This window comes from Rhinoderma darwinii, chromosome 1 (assembly GCF_050947455.1).
Source record: "Rhinoderma darwinii isolate aRhiDar2 chromosome 1, aRhiDar2.hap1, whole genome shotgun sequence".
Classification (NCBI taxonomy): Eukaryota; Metazoa; Chordata; class Amphibia; order Anura; family Rhinodermatidae; genus Rhinoderma; species Rhinoderma darwinii.
The window spans coordinates 354,529,213-354,548,110 of NC_134687.1; the positions used below are offsets into that span (position 1 = coordinate 354,529,213).

An 18,898-nucleotide genomic window follows, 5' to 3' on the forward strand; every position below is an offset into this window, starting at 1 on the left:
GACCCACAGCGGGGCTGAGAAGGGAAGGAGCACTATTTGGCTTTTGGAGCTCAAATTTAGCTGGAATGGTTTTGGGTGTCATGTCGACTTTGCAAAGCCACCGAGGGGCCAAAACAGTGGAAGCCCCCCAAAAGTAACCCCATTTGGAAAACTACACCACTTAAGGAATTTATCTAGGGGTATTGTGGGCATTTAGAACCCACAAGACTTTTGCAGGGTTTATTAGAATTGGGCCGTGAAAATTAATATCAACAACATTTCCACTAAAATGTTGAATTTTTTTCAATTTCACAAAGGCTAAAGGAGAAAAAGCACCCCAATATTTGTAAAGCAATTTCTCCCGAGTACGGCAATACCCCACATATGGTCATAATTGCTTTTTCATTAGAAAGTAATTAACCCTTTCCTGACTGATCCATGTTTTTTCTTTTTCTTTTTAATTTTTCCCACCCCGCTTTCCGAGAGCCATAACTTTTTTTTATTTTTCCGTCAATAGAGCGGTGTGAGGGCTTATTTTTTGCGGGACGAGCTGTAGTTTTTATTGGTACCATTGTTTGTTACATGCAACTTTTTTAGCAGTTTGGACTTTTACGGACGCAGCGATACCAATTTTGTTTTTTTTTGTTTTTTTTACATTACTTTAGAGAAAAAATGTGAAAAGGTTTGTTTTTTTACTTTAAATATTTATAAAAAAATTTCCACTAATAACAATTTACTTTTGTTTTTACACATTTTATTAGTCCCCATGGGAGACTAATGTATTGCAGTATATTGTCATTTTTACATGCTCCTGTAACAGCGTGGTTGCTGTTTCTGTCTGTTAGTCCAGTGTGTCAGCTGTAATACGCAGCGTACGGCGCGGGCTCGGTGCGAGACGTTCCATACATCACCCCCCTCCCTACCACACGCACGCACACACACACCACATGCGATCAAGTCATGGTGCGCGAAAGGTTTCATGCGCAGCGGATGGTGCAAATTGAAAATGATCAATTTTCGACTGATGTGCCATTTTACTGTACAATATGTTGTGCCCGGTTTGTGCCACAAATACCACAATCAAAATATTAACTGGGTTCTCCCAGATATGGCGATGCGATATCGGTGGATGTAAACGGCTGTTTGGGCACACTGTAGGGCTCAGATGGGAGGGAATGCCATTTGGCTTTTGGAGCACAGATTTAGCTTGATAGCATCTCTGGCGTTTTGCTGGTATTTACGTTTTATAATGTGGGGGTACATGTAGGCTGGGCAGAGTACATCAGGGGCATAATAAGAGGGTATAATAATCCGCAGGTGTCGCACTTATAAATGGCGCCCGATCTTATCCGCTTTTGGAACACTGCACATTTTGCATCGCCATATTCTGGGAGCCGGAACTTTTTTTATTTTTTTCACCACTGGAGCTGTGTGAGGGCTTATTCTTTGCGGGACAATCTAGTTTTCATTGGTACCATTTTGGGGTATATGCAATTTTTTTGATCACTTTTTTTATTCCCTCTTTCGGCAAGCAAGGCGACCAAAAACCATCAATTCTGACAATGTTTTTTATTTTATTTTTTTATTGCGTTCACTCTAGGCTATAAATTACCATTAAATTTTATTCTGCGGGTCGATACGATTACGGCGATACCATATGTATTTCGTTATTTTTACATTTCATAGTTCATGAAATAAACTATTTTTTGTGCCACCATATTCTGAGAGCCAAAACTTTTTTATTTTTCGGTCAAAAAAGCTGTGTAAGGGCTTGTTTTTTGCGGGACGGGATGTAGTTTGTATTGGTACCATTTTGGCGTACATGTGACTTTTTGATCACTTTTTATTGTATATTTTGGTAGGGGTGGTGACCAAAAAATAGTGATTCTGGCATTGTTTTTCGTTTATTTTATTTGCGGTGTTCACCGTGTGGGAAAAATAATATTATAGAGTTGGGGTCGTTACGAACGCGGTGCTACCAAATATGTGTACTTTTTTTTTTTTTACGTGTTCATTTTTTTTCCTATAATAAAAGACTTCTTATAGAAAAAAAAGCAGTTCTTGTTTGTCACTTAACTTTTTTATTTTTACGCTTTATTTAAATATTTATTTTTTTTTTTTTTGTATTTTTTTTTAACTTGTCTCACTAGGGGACATTTAGACTTACAGCTCTGATCGCTGCTAGAACGCATTACACTACCTACGTAGTGTAATGCATTCCTACGGTGATTGTGACGTGACAGTCACACTGAGAGGAAGCCTACGACGACTAGCCTCCGGCTGGTCCTCATAGGCTTCTGTACATGGCAGCCCTAAAGCGATTGTCTGGCGTCCGGTTGCCATGGGTACCATCGCCAGCCCCCGTGATTTCAGGTAGGGGCTGCCGATCTCCGCTAGATTCCTTAAATGTGGCGATCGGAATCGACCACTGCATCGAAGGGGTTAACTGCCGAAATCAGCGGCGATGGGTCGCTGATCGGCAACAGGGAATGCAGGGCAGACACCCTGCACAGTTAACCGCCGCTGCGGTGTAGCGCCGCGCGGCGGTTAACTGTCAAAGCACTGACTTAACTGCACGTCGAGATGTGCGAAGTTACTGCTCATCTCGACGTGCATTAACGCCAAGGTGCGGGAAGGGTTTAATTGCACAGTGAATTCCGTAAAAACGGTGCGCAAAAAACCATGGAGGAATAGCTGTTTTGTTTTTTTTTACCCCACAAATAATTTTTTGCCCGTTTCCTAGTACATTTTATGGCAAAATAAATGGCGCTACGAAAAACTACAACTCTTCCCGCAAAAATCAAGCCCTGCTAGTACTAGATCGACGGAAAAATAAAGACGTTATGGCTTTTGGAAGGTGGGGAGGAAAAAAAGAAAATGAAAATCTGAAAAAGGGCTGAGGCGGGAAGGGGTTAAATAAACATTATAAATCTCTCAATACATAAGATATACACATATTCGGTATGGTTGCGACCGTAATAAATTTATAGCGTCATTTATGATTACACTTCTAAAATAAAAACTGCTTTCTTTCACTTAATGTGAGACACGAGGTATTATGAATCTTGAACTTCCATGTGCCTCACATTAATAGTAATTAACCCCATCATGTACCTCACACATTAACCCAATGTTGTCCATTATGACGGAGGAACGTGATGGGGTTAATTACTATTAATGTGAGGCACATGGAGATTTAAAATGCCTTGCATCAGAAAATGAACTTTATTTTTTATTTTTATTATTGTTGGCAAAAGTATCGTTTTGGTATAGAGTGATACCGATACTTTGTGTAGTATTGCCATAAAATCCAAATTCTGGTATTGTGACGACCCTACTCAGGATTACTTGGATATGCAAAACTATTGCAGAATTATTTTCTGATTAAAGTTAGATATACAAGATTTGAAAAATCTGGCTTGGTCATTAACCCCTTAACCGCTTCCCGACCGCCCACTGCATATTCACGTCGGCATTTGCTGGGCTCTGTGCAGTGCCGACGTGAATTCACGGTGGGTGTTAAAAGCGCGATCCGGGTGTCTCAGAGTAGCGCTGACACCCGGATCGCGCTGTTATCACCTGCCTCTGGTCCCGGAGATATGATCGGAACCTGATTAGTTCAGGTCCCGGTCATGTGATCGCACGGAAAGTGTGTTGTAGCAACGAACTGGAAAGTTTGTTGCTATAACAAACTGGAAAGTTTGTTGCTACAACAAACTTTCCCGGGGACCGATTGCTGGTTCTGCAGTCGGTTACAAGGCAGAACCGGGGGCCATATAACGGCCCCCGGGTCTGCCATGCACAGCAGCCTATGAGAACCAGCCGGATGCCGGTCCTCATAAGCTTCCTGTCAGTGTGACTCTCAGCGTCACACTGACAGTTTATAATACGTTACACTACCTAGGTAGTGTAATGAATTATAGCAGCGATCAGTGCTGCCAGGCTTCAAGTAAAAAATAAAAGTAATAAAAAAGTTTTATAAAAGTGTAAAAACAAGTTATAAAAGTTACAAAAAAAAAAGAATGCTTTTTTTCCTATAATAAGTCTTTTATTATAGGAAAAAAATGAAAATGTTAAAAAAAAGGACACATATTTGGTATCACCGCGTTCGTAACGACCCCAACTATAAAACTGTAATATTATTTTTCCCGCACGGTGAACACCGCAAAAAAAATAATTAAAAAAGTCAGAATCACTTTTTTTTGGTCATCAACCCTCCCAAAATATAGAATAAAAAGTGATCAAAAAGTCGCATGTACCCCAAAATAGTACCAATAAAAACTACAACCCGTCCCGCAAAAAACAAGCCCTTACACCGCTTTTTTGACGGAAAAATAAAAACGTTATGGCTCTCAGAATATGGGGACACAGAAAATAAATTATTTTATCAATGTGATTTTATTGCGCAATCGCCACAAAACATAAAAAACCTATATACATATGGTATCGCCGTAATCGTACCGACCCGCAGAATAAAGTAAAATGTCATTTATACCGCACGGTGAATACTATAAAAAAAAAAATACAAAAAACATTGTCAGAATTTATGTTTCTTTGTCACTTTGCTTCCAAAAAAATCTAATAAAAAGTGATTAAAAAAAATCACATGTACCCTAAAATTGTACTAATGAAAAGTACAGATTGTCCCGCAACAAATAAGCCCTCACACTGCTCCGTTGGAGAAAAAATAAAAAAGTTCTGGCTCTCAGAATATGGCGATGCAAAATGTGTAGAGTGTTCCAAAAGCGGATAAGATCGGGCGCCATTTATTAGTGCGACACTGGCCACATATCTGCGGATTATTTATTTACCCCATTATTATACCCTCTTATTATGCCCTGATGTACTCCGCACAGATTACATATGCCCCCACATTATAAACTGAAACACCAGCAAAACCCCAAACAGAACAGTTACCAAGCAAAATCTGCGCTCCAAAAGCCAAATGGCGTTCCCTCCCTTCTGAGCCCCACAGCGTGCCCAAACACCAGCTTACGTCCACATATGACATTTTATACCCGGGAGAACCCGCTCAACATTGTATGAGGTATTTGTCTTCAGTGGCACAAACTGGGCACAATATATTGTGCATTAAAATGGCACATCAGTGTAAAATTTTAATTTTCACTTTGCACCATCCGCTGCGCATTAACGCCTTGGCGCACCACGACTTAATAGCATGTCGTGGTGCGAGGGGTTATTTATGGAGCGGGCTCATGCGCTGTGCACGCTCCATATTCTGCAGGTGTCCGCTGTGTATTACAGCTGACACCCGGGACTAACGGACAGGAACAGTGATCGCGCTGTTACAGGAGCCTGTAAAATGACATTATACTGCAATACATTAGTATTGCAGTGTATTGTACCAGCAACCTAATGATCGCTCGTTCCAGTCCCCTAAAGGGACTTTTGGGAGGTTTCCACTGTTTTGGTACCTCAGGGGCTTTGCATATGCGACATGACACCCGAAAACCATTCCAGCTAAATTTGAGCTCCAAAAGCCAAATATTGTTCCTTCCCTCCTGAGTCCAAACAGCAGTTTATTACCAGATATGGCGTATTGCTGTAATCAGGACAAAATGCTTTACAAATTTTGGGGTCATTTTTCTCCTTTATTCATTGTAAAAATTAAACATTTCTATGTTTTTTCAGAAAAAAGTAGATTTTCATTTTCACGGCCTAATTCCACTAAATTCAGCAAAAAAATGCTAACTATACCCCTAGAACAATTCCTTGAGGGGTGTAGTCTTCAAAATGGGGTCAGTTTTGGGGGGATTCCACGGTTGAATTTTCACGGACCAATCAGGGCAATGTCGCTCCTGGATGTACTATTAGGTCATGATGAGGTCATCGTTCACTCCATGAGCTAATAGTACCTTGACGGGAGTAATGGCCATTCCGGCCCCACACCCGGCGCATACAGGAGCTGTGACAACAGCTCTTCAGCAGGGACCGATCGGGGTGGTCCCTGCGGATTAACCCCTTAAAAGCCACGTTCAATAGTGATCACAGCTTCGTAGGGATTAAAACGCCATTGACGTCCCATTACATGATCGCGGGCGCATATTGTTGCTATGGTAACTGGAAGCCTAACAATGGCCTCCGGCTATGCCATCTACGGAAGCCTAGTGGGTCCTGACTGTCAACCCACTATGCTTGCGGTCAGTGAATATCGGACAGCTCTTATACACTTCAGTACGCAGGTAGTGCAGTGTATTGGAATTGCGATCAGGGCCTCCTGCCTACAAGTCTATGGTAAATCCTTTTATTCCATTTTTTTTTTTCTGTAAAACAATGATTTTCTGACACAGAAGAAATTAGAATTTTTTTTTATACAAATACTGCTATGCTTTAAATTCCTGTGCAATGCCTAAAGGGTTGAGAAACTTGCTGTTTTGAATACTTTGAGGGGTCTAGTTTTTAAAATAGGGTGTTTTTATGGCGGTTTCTAATATAGAAGGCGCTCAAAGCCACTTCAGAACTAAACTGGTACCTAAAAAAAAAAAGAGGCTTTTGAAATTTTCTTCAAAATATGAGAAATTGCTGCTTATGTTCTAGGCCTTATAACAGGGGTGGGCAAACTTTTTGACTCGCGGGCCACAATGGGTTCTAAAATTTGACAGAGGGGCCGGGCCAGGAGCATTTGGAGGGAGTGTTTGGGCCGGATATACTAAAGCATTAAATGTAGTGTGTGCAAACCTCATAGCACAGTAAGAACACTACAACCCAATTTATTAACTGTCTTTCAAATGTGAAAAATAGCCCTTATCAGTTAATAAATTTGTCTCAAGGAATATGCAAGATATGTCATTTACATACTATTTCGCAGATACTGGGAGGAGGAAATGTAAATAGATTAAAATAACATACGCACTGTGATTTATCAAGAAAAAAGTTCTGTTGACTCTGTAAATTAGCTGCCAACCTCTGAGCAGTAGCCGCCCGTTCTTGTGTTGACTGCTTGCTAGCATAATTTGCATGCTTCGTGGCAAAGTGACGGCTGATATTGTACTCTTTGAAAACCGAAGGGCTTAATGGTGACGTGAAACGAAGTGAAAATTAAAGTGAAATAAAGAGAAATACGCGCCACATTAACCCCTTAATGACCGGGCCATTTTGCACGTTAATGACCAAGGATTATTTTTTGTTTTTTCATGGTCGCATTCCAAGAGTCGTAACTTTTTTTTTATTACGTCGACATCGCCGTATAAGGGCTTGTTTTTTGCGGGACTAGTTGTATTTTGTAATTGCACCATTTTTAGATGCTTACAATATATTGATTAACTTTTATTAACTTTATTTTAGGAGAGAATTGAAAATAAGCAGCTATTCCAGCATTAATTTTCACGTTATAAATTTATGCCCTTTACTATGCAGCATAAATAACATGTTACCTTTATTCTACGGGTCGGCACGATTACGAGGATACCAAATATGTAAAGGTTTTATATGTTTTCCTATGTTTGCACAATAAAAACCCTTTTAGAAAAAAATTACTTGTTTTTGCATCGCCGCGTTCCAAGAGCCGTCATTTTTTTATTTTTCCGTCGATGTGACCGTATGTGGGCTTGATTTTTGCGGGCCAATGCGTAGTTTTCATTAGTACTATTTTGGGGTACATAGGACTTATAGATTAACTTTTATTTTATTTTTTATGGGGGGAATGGGAGAAAAGAGAGAATTTTGCCGTTGTTTTTTGCGGGTTTTTTGGACGCCGTACATCCGGCGGTTTCATTAATGTGTTCATTTTATTGGTCAAGTTGTTATGATCGCGGGGATACCATATATGTGTATGTGTTATTTGTTTTGACACTTTTACTGAATAAAACCACTTTTTGGGCAAAAAAAGTAGTTTTATTTGATTTTGACTGTAATTATTTTATTTTTTTTCAACAAACTTTATTTAACTGATTGACATTTTTTTTTTAAGTCCCACCAGGGGACTTCACTATGCGATGTGCCGATCGCATATATAATGCTTTGGTATACTTAGTATACCAAAGCATTATTGCCTGTCAGTGTAAAACTGACAGGCAACCTGTTAGGTCATGCCTCCGGCATCGCCAAACAGGCAGTTGCGGAAGACAGACCTGGGGGTCTTTGTTAGACCCCCGGCTGTCATGGAAACCCGACGGCGACCCGCGATTTGTTTGCGGGGGCGCCGATCGGGTGACAGAGGGAGCTCCCTCCCTCTGTCAAACACATTAGATGCCGCTGTCACTATTGACAGCGGCATTTAATGGGTTAAACTGACGGAATCGGAGCGCGCTTCGATTCCGGCAGTTGCAGCAGGAGCCAGGCTGTGTATAACAGCCGTGCTCCTGCCGCTGATCGCGTGGGTACACTGGCAGTACCCGCGCCATCACAGGACGGATATATCCGTCCTCCTGCGCGAACTAGCAGCTGCTGAGGACGGATATATCCGTCCTTCGGCGTTAAGGACAACGGTCAATGTGTTTTGAGTGCGCCATCTATTGGGAAAACGTGGGCATTGCAGGGAAAGGGGAAAAAAAAGGAGGTTTTTACTATGATTTGGACAAGTTCGGCGGGCCGGATTAAAAAGCCTAACGGGCCGTATGTGGCCCGCGGGCCGTAGTTTGCCCATGTCTGCCTTATAACATCCTAGAAAAATAAAAGAATGTTCAAAAAATGATGCCAACATATAGTAGACATGTGGGAAATGTGAACTAGTAACTATTTTTTGTGTAGTATTACTATCTATCTTACAAGCCGATACATTTTAAATTCAGAAAAATTATATTTTTTCCAAATTTGGTCGATTTATATTCAGTGTTTGTGAAAATTAGCCAAATTTAATTACTAACCTAAAGCCCAATGTGTCACGAGAAAAGTCTCTGAATCGCTTGGATAAGTATAAGCATTCCAGTGTTCTTACCACATAAAGTCAGATGTGTCTGATTTGAAAAATGGGCTCTGAGCCTTAAGGCCAAAACTAGGCTGCGTCCTTAAGTGGTTGGGGTCCAAACAAGCTTGGTCATTAACCCTTTCAAGACCGAGCTCATTTTGACCTTCATGACCAGCCCCATTTCCTCAAATCTGACATGTCTCTTTATGTGGTAATAACTCCGGAATGCTTTTGCCTATCCAAGCGATTCTGAGATAGTTTTCTCGTGACATATTGTACTTTATGTTAGTGGAAAAATTTGGTCAATAAATTCATTGCTTATTTGTGAAAAACACCAAAATGTAGAGAAAATTTGCAAAAATTATGATTTTTCTCATTTTAAATGTATCTGCTTGTAAAACAGATAGCAATACCACACAAAATAGTTACTATTTTATATATTCCATATGTCTACTTTATATTTGCATAGTTTTTTGAACATTATTTTATTTTTCTAGGATGTTACAACATTTAGAACTTTAGCAGCAATTTCTCACATTTTCAAGAAAATTTCAAAAGGCCATTTTTACAGGGACCAGTTCAGTTCTGAAGTGGCTTTGAGGGCCTTATGTACTAGATAGACCCCATAAATCACCCCATATTAAAAACTGCACCCCTCAAAGTATTCAAAATAGCATTCAGAAAGTTTCTTAACCCATTAGGCGCTTCACAGGAATTAAAGCAAAGTAGAGGTGAAATTTACAAATTCTATTTTTTTTGCTGAAATTAATTTGTAATACATTTTTTTCTGTAACACAGAAGGTTTTACCAGAAAAACGCAACACAATATTTATTGCCCAGATTCTGCAGTTTTTAGAAATATCCCACATGTGGCTCTAGTGTGATAATGGACTGAAATACCGGCCTCAGAAGCAAAGGAGCACCTAGTGGATTTTGGGGCCTCCTTTTTTTAGAATATATTTTAGGCACCATGTCAGGTTTGAAGAGGTCTTGTGGTACCAAAACAGTGGAAATCCCCCAAAAGTGAGACGGTTTTGGAAACTGCACCCCTCAAGGAATTTATCTAGGGGTATAGTTAGCATCTTCACCCCACAGGTATTTTGCTATATTTATTGGAGTTTGTCTGTGAAAGTGAAAATCTACTTTTTTTCTGAAAAAATATAAAAAAAAATTATATTTGCAAGGAATAAAGATTAAAAAGCACCCCAGAACTTGTAAAGCTACTTCTCCCGATTACGCCAATACCCCATATGTGGTACTAAACTGCTGTTTGGACCCACGGCAGAGCTCAGAAGTGAAGGAGCGCCATTTGGATTTTGAAGCGCAGATTTTGCTGGATTGGTTTTCAGTGCCATGTCGCGTTTGCAACGCCCTGGAGTAAGCAAAACCGTGGAATCCCCCCAAAACTGACCCCATTTTGAAGACTACACCCCTCAAGGAATTGTTCTAGGGGTATAGTTAGCATTTTGACCCCACAGTTTTTTTGCTGAATTTAGTGGAATTAGGCCGTGAAAATGAAAATCTACTTTTTTCTGAAAAAACATAGAAATGTTTAATTTTTACAATGAATAAAGGAGAAAAATTACCCCAAAATTTTTAAAGCAATTTGTCCTGATTACAGCAATACGCCATATGTGGTAATAAACTGCTGTTTGGACTCAGGAGGGAAGGAACAATATTTGGCTTTTGGAGCTCAAATTTAGCTGGAATGGTTTTCGGGTGTCATGTCGCATATGCAAAGCCCCTGAGGTACCAAAACAGTGGAAACCTCCCAAAAGTCCCTTTAGGGGACTGGAACGAGCGATCATTAGGTCGCTGGTACAATACACTGCAGTACTAATGTATTGCAGTATAATGTAATTTTACAGGCTCCTGTAACAGCGCGATCGCTGTTCCTGTCCGTTAGTCCCGGGTGTCAGCTGTAATACACAGCGGACACCTGCAGAATATGGAGCGTGCACAGCGCATGAGCCCGCTCCATAAATAACCCCTCGCACGACGACATGCTATTAAGTCGTGGTGCGCCAAGGCGTTAATGCGCAGCGGATGGTGCAAAGTGAAAATTAAAATTTTACACTGATGTGCCATTTTAATGCACAATATATTGTGCCCAGTTTGTGCCACTGAAGACAAATACCTCATACAATGTTGAGCGGGTTCTCCCGGATATAAAATGTCATATGTGGACGTAAGCTGGTGTTTGGGCGCGCTGTGGGGCTCAGAAGGGAGGGAACGCCATTTGGCTTTTGGAGCGCAGATTTTGCTTGGTAACTGTTCTGTTTGGGGTTTTGCTGGTATTTCAGTTTATGATGTGGGGGTATATGTAATCTGTGCGGAGTACATCAGGGCATAATAAGAGGGTATAATGGTGTAAATAAATAATAATCCGCAGATATGTGGCCGGTGTCGCACTGATAAATGGTGCCCGATCTTATCCGCTTTTGGAACACTCTGCACATTTTGCATCGCCATATTCTGAGAGCCAGAACTTTATTTTTTCTCCAACGGAGCTGTGTGAGGGCTTATTTGTTGCGGGACAATCTGTACTTTTCATTGGTACCATTTTAGGGTACATGTGATTTTTTTTTTAATCACTTTTTATTTGATTTTTTTGGAAGCAAAGTGACAAAGAAACATAAATTCTGACAATGTTTTTTGTATTTTTTTTTTTTATAGTATTCACCGTGCGGTATAAATGACATTTTACTTTATTCTGCGGGTCGGTACGATTACGGCGATACCATATGTATATAGGTTTTTTATGTTTTGTGGCGATTGCGCAATAAAATCACTTTGATAAAATAATTTATTTTCTGTGTCCCCATATTCTGAGAGCCATAACGTTTTTATTTTTCCGTCAAAAAAGCGGTGTAAGGGCTTGTTTTTTGCGGGACGGGTTGTAGTTTTTATTGGTACTATTTTGGGGTACATGCGACTTTTTGATCACTTTTTATTCTATATTTTGGGAGGGTTGATGACCAAAAAAAAGTGATTCTGACTGTTTTTTAATTATTTTTTTTGTGGTGTTCACCGTGCGGGAAAAATAATATTATAGTTTTATAGTTTGGGTCGTTACGAACGCGGTGATACCAAATATGTGTACTTTTTTTTTAACATTTTCGTTTTTTTCCTATAATAAAAGACTTATTATAGGAAAAAAAGCATTCTTTTTTTTTTGTAACTTTTATAAAACTTTTTTTATTTTATTTTTTACTTTTTACTTGAAGACTGGCAGCACTGATCGCTGCTATAATACATTACACTACCTAGGTAGTGTAACGTATTATAAACCTGTCAGTGTGACGCTGAGAGTCACACTGACAGGAAGCTTATGAGGACCGGCATCCGGCTGGTTCTCATAGGCTGCTGTGCATGGCAGACCCGGGGGCCGTTATATGGCCCCCGGTTCTGCCTTGTAACCGACTGCAGCACCAGCAATCGGTCCCCGGGAAAGTTTGTTGTAGCAACAAACTTTCCAGTTTGCTATAGCAACAAACTTTCCAGTTCGTTGCTACAACACACTTTCCCTGCGATCACATGACCGGGACCTGAACTAATCAGGTCCCGATCATATCTCCGGGAACAGAGGTAGGTGATAACAGCGCGATCCGGGTGTCAGCGCTACTCTGAGACACCCGGATCGCGCTTTTAACACCCACCGTGAATTCACGTCGGCACTGCACAGAGCCCAGCAAATGCCGACGTGAATATACAGTGGGTGGTCGGGAAGCGGTTAAGGAGTGAAAAGTTCAGACTTTTACCAAAGCGGAAATACCAATTATTATGTTTGTTGGTTTACATTTTTTATTGAAAACGTTCTAAAAATATATATTTCTTTTTTTTTTTAAATAGCCCCTCACTGCCCCCCCATTAGGGAGGAGCCTGAATGCTCGACGCTGCTCATTTCAATGGGAGAACTTCTTCTAAACCTTACTACGTCCGTTTTCTAGCATAGAAAGTCGCAGCGGGGCCACAGCAGCCCGTTAAATTTATTATAATTTACGTTAGAAAATGTAAATGATAGTAGAAATCTATGCACGCTCCTATATGGCGTAGGTTTGACTCTGGGTCGCAGCGAGGTAGAGGCTCCTGCTGGGCCACCTATCTGGTTTCCTCCCCATTATCTGACAATTAAATAAAAATATAATAATTAATGCTCACCTCACTGCTCCTCTTCTCCCCGATTGATACCCTCAGCATGATGTGGCTCCTACAATGTACAGACGCTGGGCAGTGTCAGGACTTTGTATGCTATACATCACTGTTGCAGCGCTTGGCGTCGGGATCTTGCATGAGTCGCGGTGTAATTCTGATGGAGCCGGAGGGGAAAAGAGGAGCGATGAGTGTTTTTTCTTTGCAACTTCTGATGGTGGGGTATGACTTTGAATGGAGTGGCAGCACGCATGCTTGACCGCTTTCTATTCAATGTAGGTTGGGCTCAATTCAATTGGGTATGGGACTGCCGTTCTCAATCGTTGGGGCCCCCAGCGATAATAAAATTCTCACCTATCCAGTGGCAGCAAGAAGGTGAAGTTGATTGTCAACGCATCAGCATAGCAGAATCAACATTTCGACCTGTGTTACATGAAGGGTCTCAAGCCTTCATGTAACACTGGTCGAAACGGTGCTTTTGCTGTGCTGATGCGTTCACAATAAACTTCACTTTTTTGCTGCTACTTCTGGAGATGTGTGCTGCTGTCCATATATCCACAGGATGTCATAAATGTGTGAGAGGGATAGGGGCGGGCTGGTCCCTGAGGTGGTACCCGCATCTATCTGACGTTTCACATATCCTGTGGATATGTCATAAATGTCTCATGGGGAAAACCCCTTTAAAGACCGCTAATGAGCCTTTTCACGGCGGTCATTAGTGGGCTTTTTTCTGATGCAATAGCCTTTTCACGGCGCTGCATCAGAATAAATAAACAGAGCAGGGAGCCGTTAAATCTCCCTGCTCTCAGGTAGCTGGGGGCGTCCCTGCTCAAACCGGTGAGATCGATATTCGTATCGACCTCACCTGTTTAACCCCTCAGATGCATCTGAGAGAGCCAGAGAGCGGGAGCTCCATATCTCCAAAATCTCACTCCTCTCCCTCCAGCCGACATCCGGCAATAAGATCGCCGAGTATCTGTGTCTCTGATGGCAGCCGGGGGTCCTAATAAAGGCCCCCAGGTCTGCCTGTAGGGAAGGCCTGCTAGGTCATGCCAGAGGCATGGCATAGCAAATGCTTGTCCGTTTTAAACGGACAGGCTGTAATGCACGGCAATACAAAAGTATTGCAGTGTATAATGAATGCGATCGGAGGATCGCATATTAAAGTCCCCTAGTGGGACTAGTAAAAACGTTTAATGAAGTTAATTAAAAAAAGGAAAACCCCACTTTTTCCCCTTACAAAATGCTTTACTATTAAAAAAAAAAACAAAAGGAGGCAAAAAAGTTACACACATTTGGTATCGCCGCGTCCGTAATGACCCCAACTATAAAGCTATTAGATTATTTAACCCGCACGGTGAACGCCGTAAAAAATAAAATAAACAATGGAAAAATTGCTGTTTTCTGTGAATACAAACTTTAACAAAAATGTGATAAAGTTATCAAGTCGCATCTACTCCAAAATGGTGCTATTAAAAAATACAACTTGTCCCGCAAAAACAAGACCTATACAGCTATATCGACGCAAAAATGTAAAAAAAGTTATAGCTCTTCAAATGTGACGATGGAAAAACTATAAAAATTGCTTGGTCATTAGGGCCCAGAGTGCAAGCAGGGGGAAGGGGTTAAAGCAATTTACAGGTTTGCGCTACTAAAACGGACAGGCCAGATTCACACGAACGAGTCCAAACTTGGATGTGAAAAATGTCAGTTTTTCACATCCGAGTTGCACCGTACGGGTCCCGTTTTCACGGATCCCCATAAACTTGAGTATCGAGGGATCCGCGATAACGGAAGAAAATAGGACATGTTCTATTTTTCAACGGACGCTTCACACGGTCCGTTGAAACAACGGCTGTTTGAACGGCCCCGTTGAAATACACGTGTCCGGGTGGCGGCCGTTTTAACATCTCACACGGGCGTATATTACGGGCATATATTACGGTCATCTGAATCAGGCCTTAGGGGCAGTGATTTATTTATTTGCATCCATTGGCTTCTTTGCATTTCCACCTATGCCACACAACACTACAATATTTTCTTAGTCTAATATTTTTGCATTTGTTATCTTTTTTTATGATCTTACTGTATACAATGAATATTTAGTGTTTTGTAACTTTTTTTTTTTCTTTACCTTTACAGCAAGGAAGAAACAAAAAAAACAGAAGTGAAGAAGTTTGACAAGAAAAAGGGTTTGTTTTTTTTTTGTTTGTTTTTCACCAAATTTGTTTTGTCTTAACCAAATTTCAATGAAAAAATAAATTAAAACAAAAAGTAATTACATTTTACTTCTGTTTTTACATATATTTTAGACCTTTCCATAGATTCCAGACTTCAAAGGATACATGCTGAAATTAAGAACTCATTAAAAATTGACCACCAGGTATGTTTTGTCAGAACAGTTACCGTATTTAAAAAAAAATGTTTTTCTTTTACATTGTGTTTGGAAAGTGAAATGTTTACTTTTTAAAGGGGTGTTATAAGCAAAGAGAAAAATTTATCCTGAAAGCCTCTGCTCCCCATTAACTTGCTACTGCTGCACTTCCCACGTGTTTTTATTTATTTTTTTATTTTTAGTCCTTTTCCCATTAGGGTATGTGCATACGCTTACAAAAAAAAGTCTGAAAATACGGAGCTGACTTCAAGGGAAAACCGCTCCTGATTTTCAGTCGTTTTTTTAAGCAAACTCGCATTTTTCGCTGCGTTTTTTTACAGCCGTTTTTGGAGCTATTTTTCTTTAGTCAATGAAAAACGACCTGAGAAGTGACGTGCAACTTTTTTTTCGCTGGCGTTTTTTTTTAAAAAAACGGCTTGTCGGAGCAGAATCAATGGGCAGATGTTTGTAGGCGTTCTGCTTACGATATTTCGGCCGTTTACGGCCCGAAAAACGGACGAAAATAAGCCGTGTGAACATACCCCAACAGGGAAAAAAGCAAAAAAAACATGATGCGTATACACAGGCAACACAGTGCCAGAAAATAGTTGTGACTTCTATAGAGAAGGGGGAGGGGAGAATTAGGGAAGACAGGCAAAAATGGGATGGGGGGGGCAGTTAACAACAACTATGGTCATGTTAATTATTTAGCATCGGTCAAATAGAAGGCCATGGGTGCGTGAAGGAGGTGCAAGTCATCAACCTTTTGAATCCCTGCATCAGATGGGAATAATCCTAGTCAGGGGTCATATACTATGAGGAGGACTCTTGCAATTGGGACCATATAGCCTGATATCAAGTGACTTTGTCCTCTAAGATTGCCACAATATGCTAAAAGCTTTGAATGTCCTGAAATTTTGTAATCTTTTTCTGGAAAGGGATTGACACTGATTTCAGCTTATAGTGACAGTCCACTTTGAGGCGGAGATGAAATTGATCTAAATTGTATGAGACATCTGCGATCATGGAGACGACTTGACACGGAGATTCAGTTTCTCATATAACCAGCTTTCTACACGTCTCGAATGCATTTGAGCTATAGGACATGTCCACCAAATGTGACTTAATGGGGGAAACATATCAACAGATTTACGCCAGTTTTCTGCCGTAAAAAAAAGTTGCACATTTTTTCGCACGTAATACATTTTTCTCGCGACTTTTTGGAAAGTGATGGGGAAAAGGGGCAGAGCTAGGGGGGGGCCCTCCACTAGAATGACAGATTTATTATAACTTAAACACCAGAAACTGGTGTAAGTTATGGCACAATTGTACACCTGTTCAAAGCAGGTGTAAATTTTGCATTCCTGTCGTACGGACAGCCAAAAATGTGCCAAATTAAGGGGTGTGCACCTCTTAATATGTTTGATGCATTTTCATCCGACGTGCTTTAGTTTAAGACTAGCGTTAACACTTACACGTCGGTCTTGATATATTTCCCTTAAAGAGGCTCTGTCACCAGATTATCAAATCCCTATCTCCTATTGCATGTGATCGGCGCTGCAATGTAGATAACATTAAAGTTTTTTTTGTTTTTTTTTTAAAAACTATCATTTTTGGCCAAGTTATAAGCAATTTTATATTTATGCAAATGAGCCTGTCTAATGGACAACTGGGCGTGTTTTCTCTTATTTCCAACTGGGCGTGTATTGTGTTTGTAACATCTGGGCGTGTTTACTTGTTTTACTAGCTGGGCGTTGTGAATAGAAGTGTATGATGCTGACTAGAGATGAGCGAACTTATGAAAAGTTCGGTTCGGCTAGTTCGCCGAAATTCACGAAAAAGTTCGATTCGGATTTGTAATATCCGTGCGCAGAGCATGGTACTGTCCAGGGTGCTGAAAGAGTTAATGGGCTGCACTAACTCTTTCAGCAACCTTGACCGTACCATGCTCGGCGCGCGGAAAATACAATTTTAATGTAATAAAAAAAAATTATAAATACGTTCATACTTGCATTCCTCCTGTCCGGCCTCCAGCGATGACATTTCATCCATGTCGCCGCTCGCTGCAGCCAATCACAGGCTGTAGTGGCGGTCACGCACATCACGTGACCGCACTGCGGCCAATCACAGGCTGCCGCGGCCTCTGCAGCCGATCACAGCTGTGAACTCTGCTCTTACCATTACGTAGCTCAGTCTGTTACCTCTCCTCCACTCCTGTCCTCAATAACACCTTCACATGATTGGCAAGTCACCACCCTGCACAAGATCCGCACGCTCATCTCCTGAAATACTCTGTGCTGCCTTAAACTCTGGACAGGTCAGGATCCTGTTTCTTTTAAATGCTGCACTGTAGCGCAGCCTTATATAGTGGATCGAGCGGGTTCCCCAGCAGCATTTAAAAGAAACAGGATCCTGACCTGTCCACAGAGTTTAAGGCCGCACAGAGTATTTCAGGAGATGAGCAGGGTCGGCCACGGGCAGCCGGTCGTTTTTCCGAGCCGTGCTCCCATTATAAAGTATAGGAGCACGGCCCGTATAATAAAAAAATAGAACATGTTCTATCTTTTTAACGGCACGGGCACCTTCCCGTGAGAAAACGGGAAGGTACACGTGGCTAACAGAAGTCTATGGGCCCGCTATTTCGGGTCGTAATTACGACCCGTAATAACGGGTGTTTTTACGGTCGTGTGCATGAGGCCCCGTAATGACGGGTGGCTACATGTGTGCACCCGTTATTACGGCAGCGTTGCTAGGCGACATCAGTAAATAGTCACTGTCCAGGGTGCTGAAAGAGTTAACTGATCGGCAGTAACTGTTTCAGCACCCTCGACAGTGAATTCCGATCAGAATATAGAGTAACCTGTAAAAAAAAAAAGACGTTCATACTTACCGAGAACTTTCTGCTTCCTCCAGTCCGGTCTCCTGGCCGTTGCCTTGGTGACGCGTCCCTCTCGACATCCGGCCCGACATTCCTGGATGACGTTACAGCCCATGTGACCGCTGCAGCCAATCACAGGCTGCAGCGGCCTCTGCAGCCAATCACAGGCTGCCGCGTCAGAAAAGAAGGTCGGACTGGAGGAAGAAGAGGGACTCGTCACCAAGACAACGACCGGGTACGTATTAAATGCTTTTTATTTTATTTTTAATCAGCAGCCTCTTTTCTCTATCAGTGATTGATAGAGACAAGTGGCTGCCGATTTGTATAATATAATATTTTTGACCGGGTTCGGTCAAAACGTGTTCGGCTGAACCCGGTGAAGTTCGGATTCGTTGCGAACCGAACTTTTCCCGATGTTCGGTTGTCCCGGTTCGCTCATCTCTAATGCTGACATATGTTGCTGACAAACACTTCTATTCACAACGCCCAGCTAGTAAAACAAGTAAACACGCCCAGATGTTACAAACACAATACACGCCCAGTTGGAAATAAGAGAAAACACGCCCAGTTGTCCATTAGAAAAGCTCATTTGCATAAATATATAAAATTGCTCATAACTTGGCCAAAAATGATCATTTTAAAAAACAAA

The 18,898-nt window shown here is 41.2% G+C and overlaps 1 protein-coding gene across 3 annotated transcripts in view; it reads left to right on the forward strand.

Annotated features, from left to right (window-relative positions):
* The window catches only part of PSIP1 (PC4 and SRSF1 interacting protein 1), a 184,845-nt gene that overhangs the window by 119,080 nt on the left and 46,867 nt on the right, over nucleotides 1-18,898 (forward strand). For all 3 annotated transcript variants that reach the window (XM_075826692.1, XM_075826707.1, XM_075826698.1), the window contains 2 exons: nucleotides 15,140-15,189; nucleotides 15,310-15,380. In XM_075826692.1, coding sequence (XP_075682807.1) covers nucleotides 15,140-15,189; nucleotides 15,310-15,380 — 121 coding nt within the window. The remainder of the gene's footprint in view (nucleotides 1-15,139; nucleotides 15,190-15,309; nucleotides 15,381-18,898) is intronic.